This window comes from Manacus candei, unplaced genomic scaffold (assembly GCF_025592945.1).
Source record: "Manacus candei isolate 608988 ecotype Guabito, Panama unplaced genomic scaffold, ASM2559294v1 h1tg000023l, whole genome shotgun sequence".
Taxonomy (NCBI): domain Eukaryota; kingdom Metazoa; phylum Chordata; class Aves; order Passeriformes; family Pipridae; genus Manacus; species Manacus candei.
The window spans coordinates 13186782-13208610 of record NW_026138071.1 but is presented as its reverse complement, the minus strand read 5'-3'; the positions used below and the strand labels follow the sequence as shown (position 1 = coordinate 13208610).

The window sequence follows — 21829 nt, the reverse complement described above, 5'->3', positions numbered from 1 at the left end:
CAGCTCATTTTTTCTCATATTTTATCATGCAATCTGTGTGGTGTGATCTTCATTACACTGATGATGGCTGATGCACTGACTCCCAGAAAGAACTTGAGAGTGACCACAATGCTCAGTTAAAATTTCAGTGCTTAAGGATAAAAATCTACATAATAATTGAGTTTTTTCCCTAGAGACAGTAGTTTCTTGAACATGTCCAGAAAGATACACAGCCTTTAGTTTGAAACTTCAACAAAATTTAAAGAAAAAAAAAACCTACAAAAATTATGGTGGTTTGCTTATTAGTTTGTGCTAGTGACTAATCATTTTCATAGAAAAAATACAAAGTAAGTTACTCTACTGAACTGAAAAAGAGGTTGGGGTTCAGCTTTCTAAAATTATATATCTAAACCGTCTTTTTTTGGAATCCAGACTTTAAGCTCATTGGGAATACAGAACAGTGTTTGAGGGGAAAAGTGTTCCTATTAAAATGTAAATTTGTTAACATAGTTGTTGTTGTGATTAGTTCTTGGATTAGATTGAATGAACGCTCTGTAGGGAGAAGGTACACATACTTGCAAATGTCCATCCTGTGAGGAATAACTAGGAGCTTTATTGCATCCATGAAACTGCTAAGACCTATTTTGACTACTGGCACATGAAAATGTTGAAGTGGTTTGTGAGCTGCTTACCTCTGTCTAATGCTGAATAACATTCTTCCCTAAATATTTTCTTCTCTGTATATTGTGGAAAAGACATAAATTTCAGGTGAGAAGGGGAAAATGGAACAAAGACATAAATTTGTTTTCCTTAGGTATCTCAGTCTTTCTCAGGCCAAAGCCTTTTATTAGATTGATTTCTCATTTTACTTTATATATCATTGTGCATACTGAAAACTTCTGAAGACCACTGAGAAAGGCTGTTTCTACTGCATGTGACACTAATTGAGAAATTCTGTGGAAAGAGAAATGGCTACTCAGGATCATTTGAAACGTGTTTACATTTTTTCAACCTCTGTCCAACCTCTTGTTCCTCAGTTTTTCCCAAGTTTCAAGCAAGCAATATTCTCCTGGTGGCATCGTTCCTCACCAAGAACAGTTCAGACTTAAACTTTAATACTTCGTTATAGCTTGCCTTTAACTTTGAAATGTGCAGTAAGATAAACTTTTTAAATACATTACAGGTTACAAGGGCACAGAAGCAATGTCAGTATGCACTAAAGGACGTTGACTTCTGACTGACACTGTGCTCTAAGAGTAAAAAGATTTGATCATTATGGTTTCCTTCTGTCTAATGGGCTTCTTATGGATCTGTGTTTGTTCTTTTCCTCAGATATTAGGATTAAAGAAGAGGATCCTGATCCAGAAGAGTGGCAGCTCAGTGGTGATTCTACACTGAATACCAATGATCTAACACATTTGAGAGTACAGGTTGTAGATGAGGAAGGGGACCAACCACATCAAGAGGGAAAAAGACTGCGACGAGTAGCATGCACATGTCCCAACTGCAAAGAAGGCGGTGGAAGGTATGTAATGTCCTATAATGCATATAATGATGAAAAACAAACAAAGGGTGAGGAAATAAAGGAGCCTTTGTTAAAAGCAGTTGTCTGCAGTGAGAGGAAACTAAAACCTTATGCAAAAGAGCTTATGCAATAAAGGACTACCACTTTTATTTATGGGTTTGCAGATGGACAGGCAGATTATTCCATCCTTTCTGAGTTACTCCACTGAGATTAGTTGAAAAAGTCTGGAGTTAGATGTCCCCTAGTAAAACTGAGGGAGATAGAACATTGCCCTAAATAATATGAAAATAAAATATTTTGGAATATGCACATCTGTGATTGACTTCCTATCATATGTCAAGGACTTGATTAAATCCTGTGTTCCTGCATTTCCTCAGTGATTGAGCATTTTTTCCCACAGTTTGATTGCTTTAGAGTGTTACAAAAATACAGTTATCCTAGTTTTCTTAGTCACTGGTTGCCTAGGAAAAACAAAGTTTGTATAATAACTCTAAATACCAAATTTTGAATTGTCCAATTCCTTTCAATCAAAGTTAGTGGAGATTTAGCTAACAAAGAGGTACTAAGTTCCAACTCATAAACCTTCAGAGTTGCATTGGAAGCCATGTTTTATTGTGCATCTCGTTAAAGTATTATTCAGGGTTTTTTTATAATAAAGATTTTATTCTGCTCCAAAACACTTCATTTTAAACATCTCAATTATGGATATAAGAGGGGAAGTGGGGATAATAAGCTGCCTTTTGCAAGTGAAAATATTTAGGTGTGTTTGTTCTTGACAGAATTGTGCAGGGACTTCTTTCCAATACACTAAAATTTTTACATTTTGATAATAGTTTCTTTTCTTTATTTATTTGGGAACTACAGTGCAAATTACTAAAATCTCTTTAAAGAACCTGTCCGTGTCCAGTGGCACTAAGAGTTCTAATAGTACTGGCTGAATTATGTCTATTGTCCAGTCTCTTGTGAGTTCTTGCAGAATATCCTAGATACCTTCTTTGCAAGCACAGAAAGGTAATACCTTAGGCAACCATGCCAAGTAAGTTTTAAGTGTTTAAGACAGAAACACTTTCATACATTTACACACAAACGAAGCTAGTGAAAATATTTGTGGGTTATACAGCATCTTTGTCCATCAGTGTCCTCTTGTTAAATTTCTGTGGGTACTTCACTGCAACATGGCACAGACATTTCTAAGTTCTTGGTGAACTTTGGCTCTGCCATGAAGATCTGCCAAAAGTACACCCTGGGTTGAGATTTGTTTTAATTAGGGAAAAAACTCTGAAAATGTGATTTGCACTGCCTGTGCTCCTAGGAGAGATTTCACATGCTTCATCTTCGTCATGCTCTTCCAAACTATAGTGGCTTTAATTTAGAAATCTGTACTGCAAAATCCTCTTCCTCCTGAGTGGAGTTGCTGTAACACAAAAAAGTTGAAGCCCAAGAGGGAATCTTTTTGAGAGATGGTTTTGATGAAGTCTGGAGAAGGGTGTGGTCTGACTGAAACTCAAATGTGCAAAACTCGGATGAGAGATAACAGCTAGGACAGTTTAGTTAGATGAGAATCTGAAATCCATTGTAAAGGAGGGCCTGGGCACATCAAATGTACAAAGCAACTAGGAAAAGTAGGACAAGGAGTCAGGATGTGAGAGGAATTAGAACTGGAATAGAATGAAGGAGACACTGGTAGGGAAACAGAAAAAGAGTGAAAATGCTTACAGTTGCTAGAGCAACTTTAGAATTCCTTTAGAGTCTAGGAAAAAGGAGTAAGCCAACTTGGAGGAATTTTTGAGCGTTGATCATGTTCTGTAGCTGCTACAGTTACTTGTTTAGTGCTGTAATGCTGAGTTTTGATTTGTCTTTCAACTCTGCTGATGACTTGCAGAGTTTCATATAATAGGACATTTGTTTTTGTAAATTTATTCCAATAGCATTCACAATTCTTAAAATGATGTTAAAGATACAAATTGAAAATTGAGTGAATGCTGACGTTAAGATATCCTGGGCAACTTTAATCCCTTGTGCATATACATTATCACTTAGTTTCTATTTACATGACTGCATACTATTTTTTTCATATGATCCCAGTGCCATTCAGTGGATGGGATGGATGATGCACAGGGAGTGAGTGAATCAGGGCTGTGTAATGATTGTCACCTGCTTCACTTATTGCAGAAATTGGGAGGCGTTTAGGGAATGAGATACGGGACTGCAGCAACAGGGCTCTGAAGTTTTGGAGGTGTTTGTCTATCCACCCCACCTTGTCCACTGCAGAAGTACTGAATTCATTCCTGTAAAGAAGTCGATTGAGCTGAATTGTGAACATCTACAGTACTCTAAGAAAATATGCTTCTGCTATATTGAACTTGACACCTCAAGCTGGTGGGTGTTTGACAATTTTGGCCTTAATCTCTTTCTACCTCTTATCTGGATGTACAAAGTGATTGTACTAGTTCAAGTTCACTACACAGGAGTGTTACAAGATGATAAATCCATTAATGTTTGTGAATTGCTTAGACACTGTGAGTGAGTATTGTCAGTACCCATGGCAAGGAAAAAAAACCCTGGAGAAATGAATAATTCTGTATTTAACATAGTACTTAAATAATATGTTACTAGTAAGACAAGAAAAGCACATTAAATTGGTATGAAAAAATAGTGTTTCACTCAATTAATATTATTGCTCCTGTGCACTAAATGGAGTAGGAGAAAGTAGTACATGGCTTCACATACAGACTTCATCATAATTTCATCTATTGTATAGCCTTAGTTTTTGTATTTCTTGCATTTTGTATTTTCTGGATGCAAAGGGGAGTTGAGAGGTTCTTTCTGGGTTTTGTTGTTGGCCTTTTGGGAGTTTTTTTGACTTTTGATACAAGAATTGGGACTACGTTGCAGTCTTCAGATTTGTACCAGTTCTTTGAAATGGGAAGCCTATTATCTTTACCTTACTTGGCAGGAGGGAAGGTAGGAAAGGAAGAGTATGGTATGTAAATCACCAGTATATAGCCTCAAGCTTATGTAGTAATTGGGGAATAAGCAAGTGGGCAGAGAGAGAGAGACATACCTCAAAGGATGACTCTGATTTCAAACAGGCTGTATAAGGCTTTTAGTTAGGGTGTCTCAACTTGGGTAGCAAGTGCAGCCTCCTTTCAGTTACATCTAGAGATTTTACCCTCCTCTCAATTTACATCTGGAATTACATTCAGATGTAACTACTCCTGTCTGGATCTATAGAGGAACAGTGCTTCTGAGTATGCTTTCAGGTATGTAACTCTAAAATACACACTCTTAAAATAACTAAAAAGTGTATGTTTTACTTTTGAAATACTTGATGTTCTTCCTGGAAATACTACTGATCATAGTCTAGTTTCTCAGTGGATGAAGGTGTTTCCTGCTAAAATTGTTGCAGCAACCTGTCTGGTTACTGAGAAACTTGGTTTCCAATCTCTGTAAAACTAAAATGTATTATGAAAATACTTAAATATTAATTGATTTTAAGACTCCAGTCAAGGAGTAGGCCTGAGTCACATCCTTTTACTCAGTGATGATGGTTATTGACCAGTGCAGCAAGAAAGGCCTCTTAGCATGATGTGTTAGGGCATAATGCCAGGCTGTCACAGCTGTGAAGTGTCCAGACAGGATTTGGCTCCTATCCTGTCAGTTTAGAGCACACATGAAGCAAACATGCAGATGGCTATATGAAGCTGTGTAGAATAAATACACTTAGTTAGTAATTCACAGTAGTCATGCAGATTTCATTCTGGGGATCCTTAACTTTCCCATCACTTTGAACTTTGGAATCTGCTAAGGAATTCTGTCACCAATTAGGTGAGGTGCTTAGAATTACATATTCTACACCACCTATGCACAGTAAGCTGATCATGAGTTGAACCTTGGTTTCCTTCAGTCTAGACTAAAGATGCAATGAAGAAACTTCAAATGATTGGGGATTTTGATGTGATTTCATTTAGTTTGTATTCAGTATCATGCCAAGTTATGAAATATTCGTACTGATTACTATGGAAAGGAAAACTATGGTATATTTGGAGATGGTGTGAGGATGAAATACCAAATACAAAGAGATATTCTGTATACAGAAATACATTCTCAAATGCAGAAATATATTCTTAGGGTTACATGGAGTTGGACAGGCAACTAAAAACACAGAATAGTGGGATCCTGTGGAGAATTCTTTCAGTTACCAAGACTGCATAATGGAGAAGAGTTCCCTGGCTGTTCCTTTGCCTTGCACTGCAATTGCCAAATGCATGTAGCCACTGAACAAGAGGACCTGAAGAAGAGCTGTCTAGAACTGAGTCATTAGATAAAGGTGAATGTAGATCCTGAGAACAGTGGAACTGGTTACAGTGAGGCAAATGGAGGAATGCGGAAAATTTTGTCCTTGGAGTCTGGGAAGCTGGGTGCTTTGGGCCCATAGATGAATGCCCCTGGAACTGTTACAGGTACAGTGAGTTTTGTGTGGTAGCCTAGCCATCTTTAGGGGCTGAGAAACTAGAAAAGAAGAGGAGCAATCTAAAGACATTTTGCTAAATGCCTTTGAGATTAACTGAATGTTCAAAACTTGTGAGTATTGAGCTTTTGTGTAGGTGGCATATAATGCCTGATGTTACAGTTAATTTTGCTTTTTAATCTTGGTTTGAGGGAAGGCCATAGAAGAGTGTAAAGCTGACAGTTTAGATTTAGCAAAGGTTACCAAAAATGGATGTTTCAGTTGAGGTAGGAGATATAAAAAAGGCAATATTTGTCCTACCCAAAAGAAGTGGTGATCTTTCAGGACATTTGAAAAAGGTAAATCAAGGCGAAAATACTATTGCCAAAACTAATAATGAGGGAAGAGCTTAAGATGTCAGTTCAGGTGTCAGACAATTTTTTGCATGAAATTTATAAAGAAGCTGGATAAAATAGGCAGATGAACTTTCTTTGAGGCTGAGGATTGAGTGGTAGCCATAAACCCAACAAAATTAGATAGATAAGCAGAATCTCTTCTGTCACTGTGTCCTAGGCTCATATGATTCTCCTGCAACAACAGCAGAGTCAAAAGCCTTCTGGACTCTGCTTCTACTGCATTTGAATTTTTTCTGAAGTCAAAACGTATATTGTCATAACAAATAATTAGTAGGTAAAAGTGATATTTTTTTCTTCTGAAACAAAATTACTAATGAAGTACTATGAGGATTGCTCTATATTGAGAAGTCTTAAATACATTTTGTAGGACTTGATGAGATTTTATCTCCTTACTGTTCTGGGCTATCTGGAGTGTTTTAGGTACATATGTGCTTAGGTTGGAATTCCCTTAGTTTCTGTTCATGTCTGGAAATGCTTGCTAGGTCCTTGAAGTGTGTATGCACTTTACCCTGAACCCTCATTAGATGTAAACCAGAATTGTTCTGAATGCAGGGATGAGAATCTAGGTTTAACAGTTACTTGGCAAATCCTTCAGCCACTGGACAGTTAAACAGAAGCTTAGCACACAATTTAAGGGAAAAAAATTGACCTGGAGAGACAACTGAAAATTGTATAATCAGTCATGGAGCATGGAGCACCCAAGACTGTGATTTCAGAATCCACTTAAGATGTTCTGAGTTAACGTTGCTGATGAATAAGGTGGCCTGATGCTTGGCTGCATTTTCCAATCTCCTCCCTTGTACCAGCATTTACCATTCACATAGCTGCGTTGTCAGCCAGACCTATTCCCTGAAGTGCTTCTTTCAGCAGTAGCAAACACTTAAATTGACTAAAATCAATCATGATGCCCTGCACTGGCCAGACTGATCTCTTTCCCTAGGTCTTCAGAGGCTCTTATCTCTCGTGATTTTATTAAAAAAAATTAGACTTTTGTGTCAGGTGCTCCCCCTGAATCAATCACCTGCCATTTTGGTGAGGCAGCATCTTAAAATAATCGTCAAGCTGACTAGTTTGAGTTATAGTATCTGTGAATTCTGTGTTCATTGTGATGGATTTTTATTTTCTTTTTCCTGAAATGTGAAAGAATTAATTTAAATGTCAGCAAGATTAGCTTCCACCCCTTTTAGTGAATATACTCAGATTATTATGCTTGTCTTCAAACCCCAAACTGCTTCTCAGGTTTCCCCAAGATGCCAAAAGTCCCATCTGTTCTCTTCCCAGTTGCCAAAATCTCCAGTGTCCATTTTGGCAGTTGCAGTAATTTGTGTTTTTCCTTGCCAAAACTATCTTTGGTATGGTAAAAACTGAAACTGGGAGAAATTTAAAATATGGGCACTTCAGCATCAAAATGGTGTGAACTGCTGTAATGACTGTATTTCCAACTTCATACACATGTATGCTTCCTAAAGATTATGGTTCTATCTCGCAAATTTTACACATAGTTGAAATTGAATTTATAGTTTATTGCAGAGTTGGGATAGCATTATAGGATTTATGTCCAGCTTCTTCTGGAGTGTACTGGACTTGGACTGTGTTTGAAACAAAAACAGAAAGCTGCTCATGTTGGTTTGCAGATCTGTTGTGGTATGTGTAGCCCTGTGTATATACATAACCAGTATTTAGGAGGAAGGTATTAGAATTAATAACCTTTTTTTTTTTCTTTTTAATGCAGAGGCTCCAACTTGGGAAAAAAGAAGCAACACATTTGTCACATACCAGGATGTGGCAAAGTATATGGGAAAACTTCACATTTGAGAGCTCATCTCCGCTGGCATTCTGGAGAGCGTCCATTTGTTTGTAACTGGATGTTCTGTGGCAAAAGGTTCACTCGCAGTGATGAGCTTCAGCGACACCGAAGAACGCACACAGGTTTCAGTTTTGGCTCTGGGGTATTTTACTGCAGGAATGTTATCGAGAGGGCTTTGATAAATAACTTTTAAGAGGAGAACATATCTTTGAAATAGATTGATTTTAATGCAATGTGACTTTTCTAAAATCAGCTAGTAGTTCATTGCTGTTAATACACTTTAAAATCTTTGGTAGGTCTGAGGAGAAAACAGCTACCTCTTGATTCAGAACTGACATTTAAGCTAATGCTTAATATAGTTTAATCAGAATACTTTGATTCAGGTTCAGCAGTGCATGTCATTGTTTGAACCAGATTAGAACTGTTGTTCCAGCTCAAAACTTCAATAATTTTCCATTATTTTAAAAAAGAAAAATAAAAATAGAGGACTAGATGGCCAGGAGATTAGATATCATTCACAAAATCAAGGAAGAACATGTGATGGTGGTTCATTCTGCATCTTTTAGTTTCATGGTTAGACCACCCTTTAGGAACTCCAGGTTCACATTTCTCCTTTTGTCTAATATAAAGAAAAGAAATAATTCTAGATATTCCACCTTTCCAGAGAAGTTAGTTTCAAATCTGTTGTCTGTTTTACCTATTTTCCTACAAACTGCATTCTACAGGATGCTTGCCTTTTAAGATTATAGTATTTGAAAAACCTCATGACCATAGATAAATAATTTATGTGCTTATCAGCATTTGCATTGCTTAGAAAAATGTCTCTGCAATGTCTATGGAAAATGTTTTATGTTTTGTTCCTAACATCGTGCTTTTGTTAGACATCTTGGATGCTCTAACCCAATCTAGGATGTTACAGTTTTTCTGGATGGGCAAACAGATATGACTTTAAAAAGAAAGGCAAGTTGAATGATCCAGATCAGAGGATATGGTTAATGGCTCCTGGTGTACCTGCATATCAGTAAAAAGCAGAGAAATGCAGAGATCCATCCTTTGACCTGTTTTAACATCTTTATCACTGACCTGAGGAGTCAGCAGAGTTCACTCTTCTTAGCTTTGTGGATGAGTCCAAACTGGGGCGACCAGTCAATGCTTTTGACAGCATGACTGGTATTCAGAGGGATTGAGGCTGAAGGAATGGGCTGATGGGAACCTTAGGAAATTCAGCGAGGATAGTCGCAAAATACTGCTCCTGGGATGAAATTAACCCTTACAGCAACACAGGTTAAGCACGAAGAGTTGGGAAACAGCTCTACTGAAAAGTGTCTGAGAGTCTTGATAGGCAACTGGAATGTGAGCAAGAGCCAGGAGCAAAGATGGCCAGGGCTGTATCAACAGAAGCAAAGACACTAGTTGTAGCGAAGTGATTATTCCCTTCTCAGCACTGGTTAGACTGCATCCAGAATATGGCATCTAGTGTTCAGCACCCAGTGTAAGAAAGACATTTATGACATTACTGAATTCACTAATGGGTGACCAAGATGATCAGGAAGCAGAAGCATTTGCCTTATGAGAAGGAGCTGTGGGAACTCGGCTTATTAGATGCACAAAGAGAACAGTAATGGCAGGGGGGAGCTTAGTAGCAACCTTCTAGTATCTGCAAAGGCTACCATTAAGACAAACTTTCCCTGGTGGTGCACTGATTGGAGGATGAGACAACAGATATATGTTGAAACAGGAAAGATTCAGACCAGCTATAGACAAAACCTTTTTCTAATAGGAATAGCCAGGCACTGCAAGAGGATGCCTATAGAGTTTCTGCACTCTCCATCCTTAAAGGTTTTCAACAAAACTGGATAAATTCCTCAGCAACCAGATCTGACCTCGTAGGTGACTGCTTAGAAAGTGATCGTAATAAAGACATTTACAGGTCCCTTCAAACCTGAATTACCCTATGATCTTCTTTGTCAGTCTTAAGTGTGATTCTGCTGGAGGTGATAGAGTCTTCCATGTCCGTCATTTCGTAGGTTTTGTTCTCCTTCTGAAAGTTATTTATTGGTAATAATTGCAATGAAATTTAGCAACCTAAGAATATGAGATGGCAGTATTCTTTACATACCTGAAAGATCTCCACAAACTCAGTTAGACACAAAAAAATAATTCAGTTCCTATAAAGGATTTGTATGGGTGTGTAGAAATTTAACACACATTGGATTGCTTTCTTCAGTATAGATGTTGTTAAAATTCTGACTCTTAAAGGCAGTAAGTTGTTCCAGTTTTTTGTGTATGTGTGATATTTTTAATGTTCTTGAATGTGTTTTTTTTCTTATCTTCTGTGACAGGTGAGAAGAAATTTGTCTGTCCAGAATGTTCAAAACGCTTTATGAGAAGTGACCACCTTGCCAAACACATTAAAACACATCAGAATAAAAAAGGTATTCACTCTAGCAGTACAGTGCTGGCATCAGTAGAAGCAACACCTGATGATACTTTGATTACTGCAGGAGGAACAACACTTATCCTTGCAAATATTCAACAAGGTTCTGTTTCAGGAATAGGAACTGTTAATACATCTGGCACCAGCAATCAGGATATTCTTACCAACACTGAAATACCTTTACAGCTTGTCACAGTTTCGGGAAACGAGACAATGGAGTAAATATTACACAAGATACCTATTAATTGTGGTTATTTTTATACAGTAGTGAGAAGAATATTGTTCCTAAGTTCTTAGATATCTTTTTATTGATGTGCAAAAATTTTTGGATTGACAGTAACTTGGTTATACATGACACTGAAATGCCTTACTTTGTATGATATTCCATAGTATATTAAAATGGTAAAATTGCATGGGTTTTGTAGGTACTTTTGGAATCTAGAAGAGATGAAATTTTACCAAGTTATATTAAAAAAAAAAAAAAAGAATTTAACGATGGAAATGGTAGTCTAACCAAATGCATCAATCCTGTGTGGTTTAGTGTAAAAAAAAATGAGAACACGTTGGTATTTATCTATTGTAAGATAAAAGAAGTTGATGGGTGAAAAGAAATCACATTATGATAAAAGAAATTTTGTAATTTTCTTGATGACTGGAATTTTTATTATGCATAACTGACAAATCAAGTTTCCAAGCAAATGTTACATAGTGTAGGCTTTACTTAGCTCATCAACTTGTCATTTTGAAGCTAATTATTTTAATTAGGTTAACTATGTACAATATTTTAAGCATTACTCTTGTAAGATTTTGAAAACTACATTTTAACATGGAACTCTAGGGATAGTCACCTTTTAAATCCTATTGAAAAGCCATGTTTAAGATTTAATTTGCCAAAATGATGTCTTGTTAATATTCTTTCAATAACCAAGGTGGGCAATATAACCAATGTTTAAAAAGCTTAAAATGTTAAGAAAAATAAATATGTATAGGTTGAGGCATTTGGGTGGTAAGGCAAATGTTATAGTGAAGTATATCCCTTCTTTTGAACATTGGAGGACCAAAAATAAGGTGTATTGCGTCTCAGCAGTGATTTTTTTTCAAATCTTTTTCCAGAAAAACATGTGTCTCCCAGGGCCTTAAAAGCCATCTTGTAAATTACCAGTAAAATATAACATATGCAAATACAACAGAAAAATCACTTCCATATTGACAGTACTCCCAAACATATGGATATAGTCATAGTGAACTAGGGGGTTTATGAGGTTTTTATTTGTTTGTTGTTTAGTTTTTGGTTAGTCAATCTGCATTTAAATATCAGCCATCTTTCCTTTTTTTGCTTCTTCCCTTAAAAATTGTATGTATCCAGTACATTTAACTGATAAACATATATGTTTTTTATTATGCTGAATTTTCTTTTTATTTTTTAATTACTGTTTATATTTTCAATTATAGAAAATGTACAAAATGAAGTTATATAGCCAGTCTGTAAGTGCTATACCATTTTCAAAAAATGTACAACAATAATTACTGCAGTTCACCTATTTACAAACATTTGGAAATCTATTCATTTGTTATTCTTAAAACCACCTCAAATTTAAAGGCTACCTTATTGTACGTTTAAAGTGTATTATAACAGTGTGGTAGTTAATAAAACACTATTTTTTTTTCTTTTGACATGAGTTTACTGTGCTTCTTGTTAACTAACAAGGTGTAATTTCATAATACATCTTGATAGCCTGACGTGTTTTATTTTGCGCTAGGTGGTGGAAAGTAGAAAAGGTCCTTCCTTTCCCTATGGGCGTAGAGATGATAATACACCACCTTCTTGCTCCGAAAAAACCCCATGTATATGTGCATGGACGTGAATGTACTATATGCTGTGTTGGTGTAGTGGTAACGTTTTGACCTTATGCTGAGCAGGGCATGAAGGACACGTAGGCCCTATCCTAGAGGTTGCATCTAAGTCCTCTGGCACATGCCATAATACAGAGAGTACTGATAAGGAACTGTGACTAAATGGGAACTGTGAGTTAATTAGAGTGATGGTTGTATGTGATGCTTAATGAAAGTGAAGAGCTTTTATTTGTGCAGTCTAAAGTCTTGGAGTATGAAATGGCCAGAGGACAGACTAGAATAATTTTGGATAAACCAGGTGGAGTTCAGCCTAGGAAAGTGAGAACTGGAAAAAGTCATGTCGGTAAGATTTTCCAAATTTAGAGTTTGGTGGGGAAAAAAAAATTAATGCAAATCTTTTGAGATCCAAAGCAACAGGAATTGACAGGTATGGAGAAAAGGAAGTTAATTCACCATCAGCTTAATCTTCTGTTTAATAAAATAAAAGGGGGAAGTTGGTTGGGAAGTCAGAGGGCAGCAGCTTGTGAGAGAACAGAGTTCTGCTCAGACTTCAGTGTTCCATGGATGTTGTCAATATATTAACATACTCTGAATCCACTTCCTTTGGGCAGGTGAATGGGCTTGTTTTCCAAAAGCTGTTATAGTTCACAGAGCATGTTAGTATATTTCTAATACTTATGTACTGTTTCTCATCTTACTAACCATTAGTAGCTATATTAGTGCATTATTTTAAGTGGGAGGGAAGAGGGCTACTTTCTTAAACTGCTTTTCACAAGTTTTATGGAATGACACTTTCACTGAAGTCCATCTGTGGATGAAGGTGTTTTAATGCCTCGTTGCTGAAGATGAGATTGCTTTTTTCTCAGAGCTTTTATGCTCACTGCATCAAATGGTTACTTTAATTAGTGTTTAGGTAGCACAGTTTTTAAAAGGATATTTTGTTGTTAAGTCAGAAGGTAGATGTTTTGGAAGAAAGTAACTCTGGAAATGTGTAGGAAAGTGATGGAAAGCCTGCAGTCTAAGGGCTGTCTACCTGATGGCTCACAGCCATCGTTTCTCTGTTGTGTGATAGTGATTTTTGAAAACCCTCTGCTCACCTCCAGGACAAAGGGTTCACAAGCCTAAGTATAAGATCTTTGGTGTATCTAGGGTTGTTGCTACCTCATGGCATGCTTTCCTGGTCCTCTAGTCACTCATGCAATACTAAGACAAAATTGTGCATTCTGTAGAAGGCTTTCCAGTTCTTCATGGATTCCTGACAAGGGTTGCTTGGTGTACTTCTTGCTTTTTATTAGTACAGGCTAACATTTTACATACTTATTTTCATTTTCATGTCAGGCTTCCTTGCTTGTATGATTTCTTGGTATAGTAGCCTTTAGATCCTTGGGTGGTTTGTATCTCTTGCAGTCTGGTGTAATCACTAATTAAGAAGACACTAAAACTGGCTCTGCAAGAGAGCATGAGCTTGAGAGCATCAATTTCAATAGTCAGGGTACTTACTTTCAGTAAGTACAAGGCCTGTACATACATACACTTGCTATAATCTAAGTATTCTTGGGCTCATTCCTGAATGAACTAATGGTTTGATCCTTGCAAGTTACAAACGACCACTGATTCTTGCAGAGAAGGAGGTTTTAATCAGTTACTTACCAGGCCAAGGGGCAGTATGACTAAGAAGAGTATCATCGTCACTGAAAGACTTGTGAGGAGCAAGATTTCTGGTTTGATGATGCAGATTTTTCTCTGGCAAAGGACTCAACAAAGCACTTCTTTGGACTTGTCTGAAGAAGAAAGGTCTTGATTTCAGGCATTTTGAGCTGCTGGAATCAGTAAGATAAGCCTTCCCCAATGGCTTTAGGAAAGCTCTGATATGTGCTCTCACAAGTTGTTCTGTGTACTGGGGAAAGAGGGAATGGAGCTAATAGTCATCTGTCAAGAGTGGCTCTTGTGTCCTTTAAGTAAAGTACTAATGAGCAGCTGGCTATCTTTCCTCCAGCTTTTTACTACTACCACTACCACCACAAATGCAGAGCATGTACCGTAGAAAAGGGCAGAAGAAGATGACATGGCTGACTCGACTAGACAGGAATAGTAGCCATTTTCCACACCAGTGGTTGGCATCAGGTTATTCTGTGCTCTAGTTTCTAAAAGATGGTATCAAAAGGAAGAATTTTTTACAAGCAGTTTAACATGCAATTCCTTTTTTAATCTTGGAACAAAACAAAAGAAAGCCCCATTTCTGTTTCAAAACAGTCTCTTATGTAATTCCAGAGCTCACTTTGGCATTTTGACACTGACCAAGCCTCTGTCTGGACAAGTCAGTACAGCTGGCAGAAGAATGCTATGAAAATTACCTGCAAGGAAATAACCTTTCTTCCCCAACTATGCGTTCTATTTAGTCAAAAGGCTCAGTTACACAGATTTTGAACTCCACGTGAGATGGGCACCACCAGAAAAAGGTTCCAAAGCAAGATTCGGAACTATTTGTTGCTTGAGTGTAGCTTTTCTTGTGGCCTCCGAAAGCTCAAATCTTGACCATACTACTGTCGTGCCTACAGATAGAACAAGATTTACTTCTCTGTGTATCTTACAACGTATCTGCATTTTTCACAAGACTACTTCGAGAACCTTTGCAAGGATTATAGGCTGCCAGATCACAGTAGCAAGTAATTTTTAAGCAGGAATGATTAGTCAATAAATGGTATCACATAATCCAGCATGCTTTTATCCAAAAAGGTCTTTCAAGTAAGGATATCGTGGCCCCTGACAAGAAAAGAACCATCAGAGAGAGGATTTAGCTGGGTTCGAGGCCTGGACAAAATATCACTGAAATTTTACATTATATAAAGGAGTCCCTGACTTTCACATACACTGGGCCACCCACCCACCCACATTCTTAAGTACTGCCTTCTGTTTCTGTGGAACATACTCCTCCATGCAAGGTATTCACAGAATTTTATTTATAATTTATGCACAAACCCCACAAGTGGCTACTTCATCACAGGTTCTTCCTAACTAGATGTTTTTCTTCCATCAGGACATGTTTTGATTTAACAGACAAACACAGGAGAAAGTCTACTCCATTATGTTGCAAGCCACCATTGCTGTGTCTGAAGAAATGACATGATGGTAAGGTTTGCAGGGAAAATCAATGGGATTCTGTGCATATGTTTATTCTGTGGTGGAGACATTACAATGATGTTTCTGATGGGACTGATCCACATTTACTGGTTAAATTGATTCCTGATTTCTGTTCTCTTTGTCTAGGCCACTGCATGAATCATTATTGGTATGTAGGGAAGGTATTAGAATACAAAAAGATCCTATTGCTTCTGCTGCTGAGGGTTTGGAGACTTTTTTTTGGTTTTTTTGGTGTTCTATCAGCCATTCCTCTCCCTGGTACTAGAGTCTGATTTTAGTACAAGTGGTACTGCTGAAAGGTTTAGTGGTGAAAATGATGGCTTCTGAAAGGGAAGTAGCCATGTCTTGTAGTGTTAGCTTGGCTGCAACCTGCCCTGGGGCCTTCTACCAGTCCTTCCACTTCTCTGATCTCCTGCTGTTTTTGGTCACACTCTTTGCCTGTTTCAGAGCTGTTGAGGACAAGCTAATATGGCACAGCTGTATCCCTTACTATGTAAGCCTTGGATCCCTGTTGGGACCTCAGCTATAGCCTTGCATATAGGAACATTTCATGCTCAAGGGTGGTTGGAGCAGACAGACACAGGGCTGAATGGCAACACTTTGCCATGCTTTTCAAGAGCAGCATGGGGGAGTGGGTAAGAAGAGCTCAGGTAAGTGAGCAGGTATAAAGCAACTTAGTACCAGACACTGAACAAGCAGTTAAGAAAAGAGTGTTCTTGTGGCAAATTTATGGACTGGGAAAGAAGACTTGTGAACACAGGAAAAACGGGAGGATGGTGGGAAGAGGTAGGAACAGATGGGTTGGAGCAGGGCTGCAGAAGGCTGTGGAGACAGACAATAGTAAGAGTTGATATATGGGTCCTAATCCCTGGTGCCCTTACTGAAACCTTCTAGGGCCCAGTTTCCAGACAAGTGTCACTGTAGCCATTTGGGGGGAGGCCATCAATGGGTTAGACAAGATGCAACAAAGCAAGGAAAGGGGGCCAGAAAGAAAAAGTTGAGAGCTGCATAAAGCTTTCTAATATTCATGTTGCTTTCGTAGCAGTCTTTGTTGCCTTTTGGTTCTTCACTGCACCTCTTTCCTGCTGTAATTCTCCTGCTAGGTCATCAGATACCATAATCTAGCAGGAGCCCACGTGCTAGACTGGGGTTTGCCATACTAAGCATTATTGCTTGAGAACTAATGAAGCTTGTATCTGGCAATATACACTACTACAGGTGATTTACAATAGAGGGAAACAGATGTGCATTAATGACTGAATTGGGCTGCTGCTTGAGTGGTGTCTTGGCTAAGTACAAGAATATTGTAGCTAGTTTAGGAACTAGATTGGAGGCTAAGAATGAGAGAGGGAGTTGGCCTTGTGGTAGCATCAGGCTTGCTTGACTCTTCCATAGCTCTTTTGCACATTGGTTTTATTTATTGTCAGAGGAAAAAGTAATTTCTCAGTTCCCCAGCCCCGTGGGCCGAGTCTCCCTGCTGTGGTGAGGGCTGGTCTCCGCGGCTCTGGTAGCTGCCTGTGGTGGCCCAGGCCCACAGTACACTCGTGCCAGGTGCAGGACCCACAGACCCCCCACATCTCCACAGCCCTGCGGCTCCCGGGCCATCACTCCACTGCAGCCACCTCCACAGGGATGTGCACACACAGAGCACAATTTGATGGACATTATTTATTTTAGAGACCGTCCCAAAGGGTTGGCCCAGGTCCTGCTCGCAGCGGGGATCTGTGGCCTAGCGCAAGGTGGGCACTGTGGCCCCCAGCCCCATCTCCCTTCTGTCCATTACCAGGTGGCACAAGGCCTGCGGGGCTAAGGAGGGAAAAGGCAGGTGGTGAGAGTGGGCTGTGGGTGTGAACATGTGGCCTTTGTTTTTAAGTGATGTTTGTCCAGCGTACTGCCATTCCAGTGAGAGGTGAGGGGGCATCATAGGCAGTCACAGGTGCCATAGCCTTGTGTTCTTGACTTAAATCCAGAATTCTGTCTGGGGGTTATTTGTGCCAAAGCTCCTGTCTAACAGAATTTAATCATAATTTTTCCATGTACATTTGTAGCTGTTTTAACTACATGTAATGTATCCTAAATACATTATTATTTAACAGCTCAAAATGCTTCCAAAGGAGCTATTCAAGTAGTTTCTGTAAATAACACACCTTTTAAAATTATGTGGAATTCTTAATGTCATTTGGGGACTTCTCTTATGTTTCCTTAGAAAAAAAATGACTTCTCCAATCAGTATTTACCCGAAGAATTGAAATAGTACCATTTTCGGTTGTGCTAATTATCTCTTTATATGACCAATTATGTATTTGCTCATCTGAGATTTGGAGAGAGCTTCCCTGAAAGTCTTAACAGTCCTCAGAGGAAGGTGTAGCTATAGGAAATATTTTAAATGCAGGAGGATTGAAGGATCTGGCATATTTTACAATTTTCCTGCTTAGAACATGTACGATACCAAACACTAGTGAGTGGGAATAATCATGGATGAGCTCTGACTTCAGGAGCAGAGTATGTGAGGTGAACTGTAACTTCCCAGTGTTAATCCTTTCACTGCCTTCATTTTCAGCCTCAGTCAACACTCACCTCTTCTGCAGCTCTCCAAATTTCTTAGAAGCCCCTTTGCTCCTCCTGCCTCTTCAAGCAAGAGCAACAGATGTTTCCTATCTGTTTATTTGTGGAAGGCAGAGAGCATTGGAGCAGAAATGGTCAAAACTTTGTTCTGTCCTGCTTATGAGTGAGATAGTGTGAAAAAACAAACTAAGGACTCTGCTCTTGAATGTTGAACACATAAAAAGAGGGCAGAGTTAACTGGCCTGATGTCACTGCAAGGGACCTTTACATCTGAGAATGTTAAGGTAAAAGAGTTGTTTGTGGATGTCCCCTGTTTAACCACACAGGTTTTTAAAACTGTGCAAGACTACATTATCCCATCTATATAACTTCATGCAATTAAACCTATAAAATTAGAAAAAATTCTCACTTTTATAAAAAGACATAATTAAATCTACAAATTCATAAATAATTTATTGCTTACACACAAGTTATATTCTTTTGTTTTGCTAAGTTTTTTGACAAAAGTGAGTGATTGCCATATTAAAGCTTGGTTCAGTGTTATGCCACAAAAAATGAGTCAAGTGAAACACCTTTATTATTTTGAGTAAGGGCTATGAATTTTCTTTCAATGTTCATGACTTTTCTCATGCTTTAGAAACAGGCTAGTTTTGAAGTTCAGCACCAAATACTGTAAGAAGATTGTAGATTTCAGAATCAGAGAATGTTAACAGCTGTAAAAGATTACAACTAAAAAATTAATAGTTATCTAAGTTATAAAAAAGTCAACACCAACCCTGCCCCCAACACTTGGCATGTCAAATATAAACAGTTTGCAACCTGAGTGTTTAAAGACTGGTGTGTGCATGCAAAATGTGATTTGTTTTTCAAGTGCACTGTTCAGCACATATTAGTGATCCCTGCGATTTAAAATGACATTTCTCTTTGAGTTATTTTAACCTGTGCTTAATCTGAGGAACACTCAAAGTAGCAATAACTGGAAAATGCCACAGAGGCCAAAAGTTTTCTACTCTTTTCTTGTTTAGTTTCTGTGTTTGGCAGCACACTTTTTGATCTGTTCATTTAGTGTGTGCAGACAATTTGTGCATAGCAGAGAAGTGAAATGTGAACCTGCAATCCCAAGACTTTAAAACTAGGCTGAGATACAGCTACTGTATTTGATGATTATCAGGTAATGTGAGGCTTTGTTGTTTATAAAAGAGATCTTGTATCCATTTACATATATTCTTTGTATATGTAAACTTACTAAGGCAAATACATTATCACTTGTTAGCTTAGATTAATATTTCTTGGAGCATGAAAGTTTTGCACATTTTGAGGAAGAAAAAGGTAACGAAAGGGTCCAAGACTAATTACAAACAAGCACTTGAGCGAGGAGAACTTACTTTCCTGATTCTCTTCAGCCAGGTAAGCATAAATACTTGCATGAGACTGTTAAACTATTTACTTCCATGCTCTTCTCTCTCATTCTTTTCATTTCAAGAAAGACTACAAAAAGCACACTAACAGCAGTCTTAAACATCTATACAGTTATTTGGTTTTATCTCAAAGACTGTGATGGAATCTTGTCCCCCTTGATGTTTAGTGGATGCAGAATTTCATTCAAGGTATTCATTGGTTTGAGACAGTTGCTTTAATGGGAAGCATTCACCACATTTGGGTCAGAAGCAGACTGCTTCTGTCAGTCATCTCTGTCTTAACATTTTATTTTTCTGTCTCCTCCCTATTGTTTCTTTCCCATTACTTTTATCACTCTGGAGTCTTTCATCTTTCTTCTCTCCCTCTATAAATAGTACATTTTTTTAGCCTTTCTGTGCAATGTTTAGTTCTTACACATAAAAAATGTTATGCAGTAAATTATTGACTTTTGCTAGACTCCTCTTGATAAAATTTCTGCTGCTACTATCCAGGACTTCACCGAATTCTGGAATAGTTTTCTCTTCCTTTTTAAAAGACTCTTTAATGTCAGAATATGAACATGTGAGCATATTTGACAATGTTATGGTTCCAAATTTGTAGTTTACACCACTGAAGAACCAAGTATCATCTGTGAGAGATCAGAATCCATCTCAGGCTCAGCTTGGCTGTCTGAGTATTCAGCCATATGAAATGGCCATTAATTTGAATGTTGTGATCATCTATGAAAAGAGAGATGGCTTTGACTGTCACAAACTTTATGGTTGGAAATCTGTTACATAAATAAAGCTGCATAGGGGAACAGAGGAGTACTGGCTACAAAGGCAGCCCAAAAAAGCAAACCGTGAGCTACCAGCTTAGAAATCTGCTAATTGCTGTTGCAGAATGGGACTATTTTTGAAACTATAAAAGCACAGAGACACAGCAAGCAAATAATAGATTCGGTACTCTTATGGAAATAAAATATTGCTGAAATGGAGGCTTCTATATCCACACTGTAGAGAATGAAAAACCAGGACGATGAACAAGGATAGCAAAACTCTTCAGTTTAAAGGAAATCATATAAGAATCCTAGTCTTCCCTAATAGAAAGAAGGAAAAAAAGTTTCAAGAATGTTATATGATTATTAAGAAAGAAAAAGAAAGTTAAGAGGAAAGTAGTTTTCTGTATAATTTTGAATTTCTTATATGATAGGGTTTTTCTGGTTTTCTATTTTTTTCATGCTGTCTCTATCTTAGATTCAGTTATGTTCTGACTTCTTTATACTTGGTTTGGCCTTGCTGGAAAGAAGTTAAATGGCATGGTCAGCCCACACATCTATTACAGAGATTCAGTTAGACCGGAGTAGAGGCAAATAGTAAAAACCTTCTGGCTAAACCTTTTTTAAAGGCATGTCAGAAACAGACTTTGAAAGAAAAGGTGGAGCTACCTGAAAAATGGTGTTTGTTCCAAGAACATGGATAGGGGGAATGCTTATATAATGAGAGAAAAAATGTAGCAGCTTTGTCTCTGGCAGCAAAAATGGAGAAAAGAAGCTGATGGAAACAAATTGCTAGATGAAATAAAAAAATATTTGGCAAAGAAGCAGAGGAACACAGATTCTGAAAGAACCCTCAAGCAGCTTACTATCCTTAGAGGCCAATTAAACCTGAATCAGTCAGGAAAGACAGAAAGAGCCCTCCTCAGGCTTAATGAAAATTTATATCAGGCAAAATAAAGCCCTGAGATTATTGGCATATAAGGCATAGAATGCTAAGAGAAACAAGCTAGCTTGGCTATTAATGATACCAGGGTGGTATTTACATTTAAAACAAAATAAATTTGTACTGTCTTTGAAGGTTTTCTGTGTCCATCTGTGTGTTAACAAAAAATCAGCTCCAGCTGACAAAATAGTCTATGTAATGAAGCAAATATGCCCCCAGGTTCCAGCTGCCCAAATCACCATTTGAAGCCATCTGAGTAAGAAACAAAGTAGAAAATATCGTCAGAAAAATGTCAGCTAGCCCAGAGATTGTGTTTTTTAAATACTTCTAAACACCTTACTTAGCAACTTGTAATAGCAATCACTATGCTTTTAAAGACTTGTCAGCCTTTGCTTTTGGAAGTTGATACATTGCTTAGCAAGATCTTGCTAAAGCATCTGTGTTAACTGTCATTGTTGTACAGTATATTAGAAAGATATAATCATCAGCATAAACCTGTTTTATAGTAGGGTCACCAGTTACTTAAAATAGTAGAC

The 21829-nt window shown here is 37.9% G+C and overlaps 1 protein-coding gene across 3 annotated transcripts in view; it reads left to right on the top strand.

Annotated features, from left to right (window-relative positions):
• The window catches only part of SP3 (Sp3 transcription factor), a 36025-nt gene extending 23737 nt beyond the window's left edge, over positions 1–12288 (top strand). For all 3 annotated transcript variants that reach the window (XM_051787395.1, XM_051787394.1, XM_051787396.1), the window contains 3 exons: positions 1312–1504; positions 8103–8299; positions 10520–12288. In XM_051787395.1, the coding sequence (XP_051643355.1) occupies positions 1312–1504; positions 8103–8299; positions 10520–10836 (707 nt within the window). In that variant the 3' untranslated portion in view covers positions 10837–12288. The remainder of the gene's footprint in view (positions 1–1311; positions 1505–8102; positions 8300–10519) is intronic.
• Positions 12289–21829: the final 9541 nt, after the last annotated feature.